At 37.3% G+C, this 11,371-nt stretch overlaps 1 protein-coding gene across 1 annotated transcript in view; it reads right to left on the bottom strand.

Annotated features, from left to right (window-relative positions):
- Positions 1-2,618: 2,618 nt before the first annotated feature.
- Positions 2,619-11,371, bottom strand: part of LOC147683933 (transient receptor potential cation channel subfamily V member 6-like) — a 201,188-nt gene continuing 192,435 nt past the window's right edge. Inside the window, exons 14-15 of the mRNA XM_086944925.1 lie at positions 5,089-5,198; positions 2,619-3,482 (exon numbers count right to left, since the gene is read on the bottom strand). Coding sequence (XP_086801051.1) covers positions 3,335-3,482; positions 5,089-5,198 — 258 coding nt within the window. The 3' untranslated portion in view covers positions 2,619-3,334. The remainder of the gene's footprint in view (positions 3,483-5,088; positions 5,199-11,371) is intronic.

Genomic DNA, 11,371 nt, shown 5'->3' with positions numbered 1-11,371 from the left:
CACCTTTTTATTGAAAACGCCCGTCTCTCTATTTCTCTGCACTCTGGTGAAACTAAGTATGCACTTCTGACTGAGTGAAATAGCTGTCTATTATTTTCACACGACTTTAGAGATCTACTCTTATTCTGAGGGAGCAAAGTTGTCATGTTTATGCGGTTGTCGGAAACTGAATCCCTTCTTGTCTGAGCCAGGGGAGCTTGTCCCTCCCTATTCATTCAAGAAAGTTTCCAGTGACCTCTGAGCTAGCTGGCGCAAACCTAAATTAAGTTTAACATAGTCAGTAGAGACCTAGATGACCTCAGTCCTATGTCTACACTGCTGTTTATGTTATTCCAATGTGCAGAGCCTATTGGGAAAATAGGAACTACACTACATTAGAAACAAAAGGGCATGCTTCTGAATCAGTTTGACACCACGTCTACGAATGGTTTCTGCAACCCACCTCAGGGAATCTCTGTGATTACAAGCTTCCCTCTCAATATGCACCATAGCATCAAGCTCAGCGATGGTTGACATTCAGTGCTTTGGCTTGAATAGACGGATTCACCCATCTTCACTGCCTGTATGGGAATTTTATGCTCAAGAAGGTAAACGGTCAATGACTGCATATACGTCTCATCTCGCCCACCCACCTGATTTAACCCAATGCCCGATGCTGTTGTACTTCACCACTGAAGATTGTTTTTCGTTTAGCACAGTTTACTGGGCACAACTATTAATGTAAGGTTAACAATTGCTAGAGTTGACTTTATAATTTTTGATAATTTTAGCCAATTTCTCATTAACAACTAAATGTGTGAAGCATTGTTGTGTTTGCACACATCCCAATTTGGGCCATTTGCCAATGCAAAAAGGCTTTTTGTGATGTGCAATCCCAATTTGCAATTCTGTAACTTGTTACCGAATTGCAAAATTGGTTTTGCGATTCAATATTTGGAAGGGGCGTTTTGAGGGCATACCTTCCTAATACCGAATTGGAATGGTATGTACAACATAAATGCAGTTGCAAAATTCTAGTAATTTAGTTACCACCAGTTGAAAGTTGGTGGTAACCCATTCGCAAAAGGGGTCCCCTTCACCTTTGAGAATGGTTGTAAAAATAGTTTTAGGAGCAGGTAGTGGTCCAAGGACCACTACCTTCTCTTAAAAATTGAAACTAAAAACGTTTTTTTATTCTTTATTGTAAACACATTACTTTTCCTTTCAGGAAAACAGGCTGTTTTTAAAAAACACAAAAACAAAAAAAAGAAACAGATTGTGGTGTTTAAAAGCAATCACAGACATGGTGGTCTGCTGGCCCCAGCAAGCCAATCATAATGGGTCACAAATTGCGACATACTTCATTAGTATTCATGAGGTAGGTCTATTTGCATTCCACTACGAATCACAAATGAAATTCAGAAGAGTATTATACATAAGGAATAGCCACTTCCTTATTGTTATTAGCAAAAAATTGTAATCAGGAATTCGCTATTTCTAACTTTCGTAAATTAGCCCTAAATATCTTATCCAGCCTTGACAGGGCTCTTGAAGTTCTGCATTTTTTTCCTTTTTTTAAATGGGCTGTAGTAGATAATTCAAGCATACACCACAAGTCCTTTTCCATAATCTACAGCCTAGCTGGTCAAACTGTGCTACCACAGGCCAGACAAGTGTGACTGACTTGTGTACCTGTTTGCTTTTGTTTGCCTGCTCCAATGATCGGTCAGGGCAGGCCATTAAGTGGGCCAGGTCACAGACCGGGAAATAATTAACAGCAGATAACCTGGCCTACTATTCATATCCTTACTTTTAATGAGAAATAACACTGATTGTTACCTGTTCAAATCATGTAAAAAACGTTAAGCTAATCCATCCCTGCTGTTTATCTCCTGTTTGAATTTAACATGTTTTACTGTTGTGTTTCTGCATTTTTCCATGGACCTTTTCCATAGGCCTCAGTAATGCGTAATTCAGTCTCACAATTTCAGAACTAAAATATTTTCTATATTAATTATTTACAATAATAGCTTTGTTGTTGCTCATTTATTGTAAGCAGCTAACAACCGTTAACTAAGCCAAAAGTCTTGGCTCGTTTTCAGTGTATATCAAGGTGTGGCGCAGCGGCCAGAGTGGCCGACTCAGGATCCCAGGTTCCAGAGTCTCGGCTCAACATCTTGTGATTCTGGAAAAATCGCTTAATCTCACTGTGCGCATGGGCAGCACCTGGATAACCATGGGTGATAAGCTGCTCTATATAAATCTACAAATATATATATGGTGTATTTGGATGAAATAGCAAAAAGCATAAAGAGAACCCAAAATACCTGTTGGATACTGCTCACATCAAGTCTCATTTGTGTTCCAAAATAATTTTGTGAATCTGTTTGTTTTCTCTCTGCCTGCCAGGCTAATGAAGGCAACAACTCTGTGGGTGTGGCTACTTAAATAGTGCACTCTATGGACCTCACCCTATGAAGGGTAATTTCAAACCTTCTTTTTGTCGCATCCTTTAATCAGGACGTCTTGGAGCCATCCCTTTTTTGTCCAGATTAAATGACTTGCCTTATTATCTAAGCACATAAATGTGAGCCAAGCAACACAAGAACAAAAACATTTATTCTTTTAAAATACTGCCAAGTATTATGAAGAATAATCTTTCTTTATTAGCCCAATGTTGTACTTTTAAAAACAAATTCAATACAGTTGAATTGCACCATTGAAAGTTAGGTTCCTTGTCACACTTAAGCTCAGGAATAAATGACCACTATATAAATGTATAGACAAAATTATACAAAACAAATGCTTCTAATATTGCCAGTGGAGGTGCGATGTGTCCTCCAGTGTAGCAAAGCACTCCATTAAATATGAAGCTCAAAACTCCTCATTAAATTGCAAGCAAATTTCTAACAATTCTAGAAAAATTCAAATATGAGCTTAATTGATCAAAAATCTATTCATTGTGGTTACATGTGTAAAATACAGTTTAGAAAAAAAGATACCAACGCTGACCAGCACATACTTGGTTTAGACTCTGCAACGATTTAGCAGCAATACTATGTTGGTAATTAGCATTTTAAAATGTTGTTTTACTTTTCATAAATCTTTTTAAAAACTGTATATCAGAAGCAAAGTATTTAATATTTTAGCGTTGTGTATGCTGGCGACCCTTGGCCCAGCCTCGGCCTCTTATAAGGAGTAAAACCCACTGCTGTCATGACCTCCCAGTCGGTGGGTAGCAAGGGAAATACTACGAGTACCGAAGAGCAGGCCAATGAGTACTTACTACCACTGACAACCCCAATTGATTGCCATGTTTGGCTCTGTGTCAAAAAAGCAACTCCATTATTGCTGTCTAGGGTTTTGAAATCAATATTTTTTTCCTAAGGTTCCCGGTCATATTGGAATGAAGCAAATTCCAAGCATTAGCAACGGAAGGGTCATCTTCACTTTCTTCCACCGCTCCTTTTCCACTTTTGAAATTTTCATTTTTTTCTTCAACTCTGCAAGAAAATGATACTTGTTATATTGGCAAGACTTATTTACTCGGTCATTTTCTGCTTAAAGTTTCATAATAAACAAAAACATTTTTGCAATAGTGCACTATGTGGCCCACTGGATTGTATGTCTGGAGCCTCTTTTGTATGATCAATAGAAATGAAGAAAGCCTATTGATAATGTTTGTGTTCCTTTACCACCCAGTAAAATATAGGCATTGCAACTTTCGGCATACTAATAAAATTGGAAATGTACCCCCAATATTACATTATGAGGACATAACAAGTGACCATTGACCCTATAAGGAGACATGTAGTTTCCTTTTTAATGTGTGATACTCTTGGCAATGAGTTCTTTTTCATTAAAAGGTCCTATTGTTTGTTAATGTCAAGTAATTGTAAAATGTGCCCTGTAAAAATAAATATTTAAATAAGCATCCTGCAATTTGTTGCAAGACGATAAGTGTAATAAGTCAAAAATAGGTGTAAAAAACGATAAAAACAGTGTAAAAAACGATAAGTGTAATAAGTCAAAAACAGTCAACTTTAAAAAACGATAAAAAAAATTAAATGATTAAAAAAGTCAACTTAAAAAAACTTTTAAAAAGTGTTAAAAACGATACGTGTAATAAGTCAAAAACAAAGTCAACTTTGGATTTTTTATGGTTACCTCTAGCAGTGCAGTCAACACATGCACTACACATTATCAGTCAATTACTGTGCATTTTCACAGAAAGAAAAAAAGAGTGTGAAAGCTTCTCATAATTTTAAGCGTTTACGTTGCAGTTTATGGTCAGCTCATGCAGTTGCCTTCCCAGCTGTATATCCCCAACAGCAGGCATTGTGATGTTACAGAGAAACTGTAATACATTGTTACAGCATTGTTGTGATGACATTTTCTCATTACAGATGAGTAAGGATGTCAACTATTGCTTGCTTTCATGTATTACATAAGCAATAACTGACCAGCTACTGTACATTATCAGGACATTGAAAGTCACTGAGGAGCACTGTTGCCATATATAGGAACACAGCCAAACTTCTGTATGAGATCACAGAACTCTGAAGGTGACTTTTGCAATAGACTTTTAATGTATGGTAGCAGACGTTTTATTCATTTTCATACAAAGTCACAGACATCACCCATCGCCAATCTTTGTTCTCCTATCCTGATTTGTTCTGCAGTTGCAGATATGTAAAATAAATGTCCGAAAATATGATGATTGAGTCCTGATTTCCTGGAATGGACCACAGACTTGCAAAAAATAAACACACTACAACAGACTTCTCCTTAACAGCTACAGACAGGAATGTCAGAGTGATATAATTCAGAGGAAAGACTGCTGACAAGCTATTTACTTATTTTATTGTTGGTACTGCAGTTTTAATTCAACTGAAGTGGTCTGATTTACCCAATTATTTTTCGCTCAGGCAGCTATTGTTATGTCACAGCTCTACTGTAATAAGTTATTGCAGTTGCCTAGTGATGTCACACAGACACCAAGTTTGAGTTAAGACAGGAGTTTGGTGACCTTCTAAAGCAACCCTGCTTTCAGCTTTTATAAAGTCACAATTTATAAAGTCACAGAACTCTAGATTATTTTTACTTTACCTTAAGTACCATTTTCCTTCCTCCAGACCCATAACTTCCCCTGGGGTCCCAGTTCTTGGCCAAAGCCAACGTGGAATATTTCTTTCCATCAATAAAGTTGTGGCAGCGATCTTAAGAAAACACAGTATGACGATTAATGAAATGTAAATGCATAACTTTAAAACATCTACACTCAATTAAGTATTAAAGACCCTTCTGGAGCCTTAATTATTTATTATAATACAGATTGTTTGGTATTATCTTCATATATTTGTACAAATAGTGTTCCATACAGGTGATCAAAGATTTCTGTATGGGCATAGTGATGTCTGGTTGTTCAGGTGATCTCTTCCTTTGTTCAGCATGAGTTAAGCATACTTCAAAACATTTTACATTTGACCACTCATACTCTCTGTGATGTTTCAATGTTTTCAAAGCCTAAGATAGACAGTTAATGAGAGAGCGCTCTTTCCAGATGTTACAGACAAGTTGAAACTCACACAACAGGTCTGTAAGGAATCTGGCTCCAAACCAAAAAGTCTCAAAGTGGCATACAGTATTAAATCCCATTTCTTCAAATTTTACTCTCTGAAGAATGTATATTCTTGTTTGATATAAGAGGGGTGCAGTGCCCCAGTCAACAGTATCTCCCTTGAATATACACAATGGTTCTTGTTATGAAAAATTTGAACATTTTTATAATTTACAGTGCCTTGTTGGGCCACATGACAGGCTGTGTGATATAAGCATGAAATTAGACGTTGATAAAAATACAGCGCTGACTGGGTGCCCATACGGGAGGGAGGGATATATATATATATATCTCAACCACGTGACTCCTCTGGATCTCTCGGTGTTTCTTGCACCCACGCAGCACACCAGCAAACAGGAAGGAGACGGACCACGTCACATCAGCAGAGTTGTTTTTTATTGAACAACAGAAAGCAGCTACGCGTTTCTGGCAAGATATGCCCTTGTTCACGCTATATATATATATATATATATATATATATATATATATATATATATATATATATATATATATATATATATATCTCTGTTTTCAGAGGAGCTCTGATTAAGTACCTTTTTTGCCCAAATAGGACATTCAAGGAGGAAACCAGTGTTATGTAATGCCATCCTTGGTTCACCTTTAGTAGCTTAACGTGAAGTGAACACATCTGTTTAAGCTATTAGTAACAAATCAACGACTAAAAAACACCACCAATTAACACCATAGTTGTAGGAAGTTAATAAAAAACAAAAAGATCATCTGTTAAGGGGTTCATAAGCTGTTGCGTATTAAAACGCTTTCCATTAGGGCACAATAAAGTCAGCCTTAAAATGTAAGACAGTGCATAACAGGTATTCTCTCATGAAAATGTTACTGTGACCTATGCTGAACTATGAGTCCAAGCAAGCAGAATAATTTTTTGTCTTGTACTGGTCAGACTTAGAAGGCTTATTAAAACTTAAATCAATAGACTAAGTTGATCAAAAAAGCCTACTATATCTCCAGGGAATGCCAAAGGTGTGACTGTGTGGAATGTTTTTCCAATATTGTTTACATTAAGTGCAGTATAACGCATTTCCATTCAAAGAGGTCCTGTTTTGCTCATCAAATTACCATTGGGTCCCCTTAGCCATAAAAAGTCTGGCTCAGATCTCAACAAAGTGGATTTTTTCCCATGCGAAACTTACTCCCACAAAATCTGCAGATGTTAATTTCTTTTTCATTAAATACCTCACTTAGTGCAGTGCCTTAAGTGGTTTCTTTGTAAATCTGGGCTGTCGATTGCAGAGCATGAACTCAAATGGCAGTTAAATCTGCGGACATTACCAGGCTCCTAGTAAGGAAAGTGTTGTTTGATGTCAGCAGTAAAGCCAGGCTCAAATTAGTTCCTCTGTCAACAAGTATGGATGTATAGGAACCAAGTCATCTATGTTCAATCAACATTTCAGAAAGAAAGGTGGCAAGGTCATAAAGATGCAACAATTTGTGTGTGCCAAGTATTCAAAATAACGCAAATCGAAAAGGTGCTCCAAGGAGGAGAAGTTTTCACCATGCACTCTGAAAAGATGACAATGCTTCCAACAGTAATTGCATGGCCCCCTAAGCACCAGGAAGTAAATTGTGCATTATCAAATAGTACCAACGGAAACAGTAGTTCTTAATTTTGATCCTTCACATGCATCCAGCAATCTTGACGAATATTGTAGCCAGCATGTGTTTTGTCGTTATATGTCCACCATCGACTTCGTCAGGACTCAAATGAACAAATATATCCATCCATAATCACATAGTATCACAGATCTATGAAAATCCATCACCAAACCTATAGTGCTTGAATTTATATGTAATCTTATTAATCTCAAGCACTGAGATTACAGTAAAGTGGTGCAACCCTAAATAAAAGAAAATCCGAAACAAAGCACCAGAGTGAAAGAAATAAGATAATAGTCCAACCTTACAATTAGTTCACTTGCAACCACAACTCGATGATTGCTTGAAAAAAATACCTGTGTGAAGAAACGCGATCTCTGTAAGTGAATCAGTAAGAAAACTATGTGAATTATTTTCCATTAGTGGGAAGAGAAAAGCACACACTGCATAAGTATTTCCCAGAGTGATATACACCACTTTACTTATATCCTCTAACCTAATAATATATAGTATCCAATAGCTAACCCTAATTCTCACTATGTAGCATTTGCGCATCACAATACTATAAAACAGAAAACAAAAAATTCTACATAACCATGTCTTCTAAACACCCACAGTAGAAATACACCAAATTTCCACATCTTACCTCTTGAAATTGTGTAGCTGTATGTGTATATATATAGTAATTCTACAAAATGACTGAGTACTTCCTGTAAGGAATAATAATGTACACCTCACTTAAAGTTTATGCAGAAAAGATTTATAGACAAACAAATTAATCACACTTAAAATGCCACGTAAATATCTACACAAGCATTCCCAAGTGTTAATGCTCATACAATAACTTATTAATTCTTTATACCTATCAATAAACTCACCCAAGAAAGATCTCTCCATACTGTGCAAGAAATATATAATTTTTGGCTATCATTAAAGAAATACGTATATGGTGCTATGTGTAACTCCCAATTACTAACTGTATTATTTATGTCCAATATATTTTTACCGCACCGAACATCGATATATTGGGCAACAAAGAAGGTTAAATGCCCCGTACACGTATATAAGACTAATGTCCCTAGTAACGCAATCTCTCAACATATGCACCGGTACATAAGTAATGTATCCATTATTGCAACTAATTCATATACAAGGCATTGATTGTCGCTCAGCTCGCTGCCCACTGCATTATATCAAACTGGAATAAATTATAACATTCCAACCTCATTCTCCCAACTAAAACACTCCTAATATAGTAATGCCCCATTAACGTAGCGGCATAATACCACCATGTCTGTAATTACAAGTTGCCCCTATCCAGCAAAAAACATATTACATCGATACAACCCATATTACAAAATTAATTACCAGGTGCCCACAAGGAGACACTAGCAGTCCCTCAAAATCAACCTACCAACACATCTCGTACCATGAAAGAGTTGAGTATAGCGACGGAGAGTATTCCGGCAAACATGTGTTTTTCTCTCGCCATGTATGGCAAGCTCCATCCTGTTCAAGTAATTTGTACCCTGTATTCAGTGGTAGCAGTCAAAAAAGGATTTAGCGAGAACCAACTTCTAAAATGGGCATCATCTTAGTCATACGTAAACAGTCAACTATGAGCTTCCTCCTTCCACGTTGAAGTTATCACTGTAAACGATGAGTGCCATTTTAGTTATACTCCTAGAATTAGCTGTTCAAACATATCGGGCTAGAATACACCCAGTACAGGTGCAGCTTTATTAGTAGAATTACCACTGGGACAGTTGCATAATCCAGCTAAGTATAATAGTCCGACATTGTTATCCAACATAAACAAAATCATCAGCCCACCTTATAATTCTTGCCACTTCCTGGTGCTCAGGGGACTATACAATGAAAATTTCAATTTTCAAATAACACTTGAAGATAGCAAAAACTTGATGTGTCCAAGCATCATTCTGAATTTCTTTTAGTTTGTAGGACATTAAGGTTGGCAAGGTGACTTATGAGGTTAACATAGCAGGTTTTAAGAGAGATCAAAGCTCTACGCCACATGCTTAGTACTGACGAACGTGGCACTGTTTTTCTCTCTTAGAAGGTGAATAAATATGATTCTGATTTTAAATAAACCACAATATCTGAACATTGAGGGTGTAAGCACAGGAATGATTCAAACGGGATGCCTAACTGCAACTCTTTGTACCCTACGGGGCTCTTTCACGAAGAAATAGCGTACTTCCCTCCCCCTTTTCATGCTTGGTGGGCAGAGATGGCAGCTGAAGCAAAGATAACAGGCGGGGTAAGTTTCTAGACCTTTTTTTAGGTCTTTTCTGCTCCACTGCTGATTGCTGCTTCACGGTTGCAGCTGTCATTTTACTCTGCTTCTTTTGAAAGCCTTACTTCCACCCTGCTTTTCTGCTCCACCAGAATGGACACATAACTACAAGATGCTTGCTCATAGGGCGAATGAAACTATTTTGGATTTTCCTCTGCTCATTTTTTTCTTCAGGTGGTGTTGCCAACCCAATAGAGCATGCAATAGTATAATTTAATTCAAGACAGCATACATCTATTTAGCCTCGTATTACAGGTTCTTTCTACTAGTGGCACCAAATTATAACAATCATCGTTCCTTTTATCATAATGGAGGTCCACAAGCCAGCTTCTTCGAAACCCTTTCCTTCGCCTACCTCCATAACCAACCCAGAGGCAAAGATAGCAAAAGAATACCAAACCCACAGGCAAGGTTAACAAAAGAATAAAAAAAGACTAGCTTTTCCTAGAAAATTGCTATTACAACTAATGCTGGAAGATATCACGGAAGAACTTGGGGCCTAAAGCTACTTGATCTAGAGACAAATGCAGCTCTTCAGTGAATTGAAGATAAATGCTCTAATTTATATTCTAGGCTTACAAAGGTTGAGCAGCGAGTTAGTGATACTTGGGATGATTTTTCTTTTTTTTAAAGCAGGCAGAGTGTCGAGAAAACAGGTGCAAACATTTGTGAATTTATGGTATTCCTGAGGGCACAGAAGATTCAGATATTATTTTATTCTTTAAGCTCAGGATTCCAAAAATTGTTGGCCTGAAAGATTCTTCTGACCTCACTATCCCAAGAGACCATCGCATTGGCCCTTCACCTTCAACACTTTCCACCTCCACCAGATCAAGGGGGATAGCTTCATTTTTTTCTGCAATCCTCTGATCATATGAAAGTTCTGTCAGCCAAAAAACAATGAAAACAAATGTTATGGTCTGGTCACAGGGTTTTCTTCAGTCAAGATGTTGCCAGAACGTCAGCAGCTCGAAGGAAAGAATTCTTGGAGTTACTCCCAGCTTTGGGATCAATGAATGCCACTTTTGGTCTTATTCATCCCTGTCTTTTTAAAAAAGTTACCTACTAGGACAAAATGACCACCTTTGACAACCGATTGATTTGAAGCAGTTTATCCATGCACATAAGGTAGAGGCAATAGCCAAACTTGATCTTTTGTCTTCCTCATTTAGCAAAGACTCCATAAGTTGTTATTTGGGTTTCTAAGTCTTTCTTTGCTTTTCAAAGGTTTCCGGTCTTTACGGAGACATCTGCAAAAGCTGTTTTCTGTTTATATTCCTGTGTTTGCTTAGTTTCTTTTCTCTTCATCCATCAGTGTCTTTTCCCATTCATGTTCGTAAGTTCAATTTTTTGCCTTCTCATTGTGCACGTTTCTCATCCTATTTTCCTTTCATCATATTTCCTAGTCAGTCTTCCTCCAATGCATATCTTTTATTTTTCTAATCTTTAGGTGTCTGTTCTGGGTTGGCCTCTGCATTTACGCTCCACCCCCTACACTTTTTGTACCTCTTATTTTACTGTCCTCACTTATGGGTAAAGCCATTCGGCTTCCTGCCATCTCCTCTTTATTATTGCTGGGGAGTCATTGTACCTCCCTGATTTCCCCTCTAGTTTCTTCCTTTTCCGTATACCCTTTTGTTACCCCTTTCACTTAACCCAACTTATCATTCGTCTTGCAGCTGTTCAATATTGGTGTGCCATTTGTATATGCCTTATATATATTCTCGAAGTTATAGTTATAGTTCACATTGGTTTATTTATGTTTTTAAGGTATATTTATCTTCATTCATGTATTTAATGAGTAACTTGCTAGTTATTTCATA

Source organism: Lissotriton vulgaris, chromosome 11 (assembly GCF_964263255.1).
Source record: "Lissotriton vulgaris chromosome 11, aLisVul1.2, whole genome shotgun sequence".
NCBI lineage: Eukaryota > Metazoa > Chordata > Amphibia > Caudata > Salamandridae > Lissotriton > Lissotriton vulgaris.
Note: the sequence above shows the minus strand (reverse complement) of the source record. Positions and strands in the feature narration are given on the sequence as shown.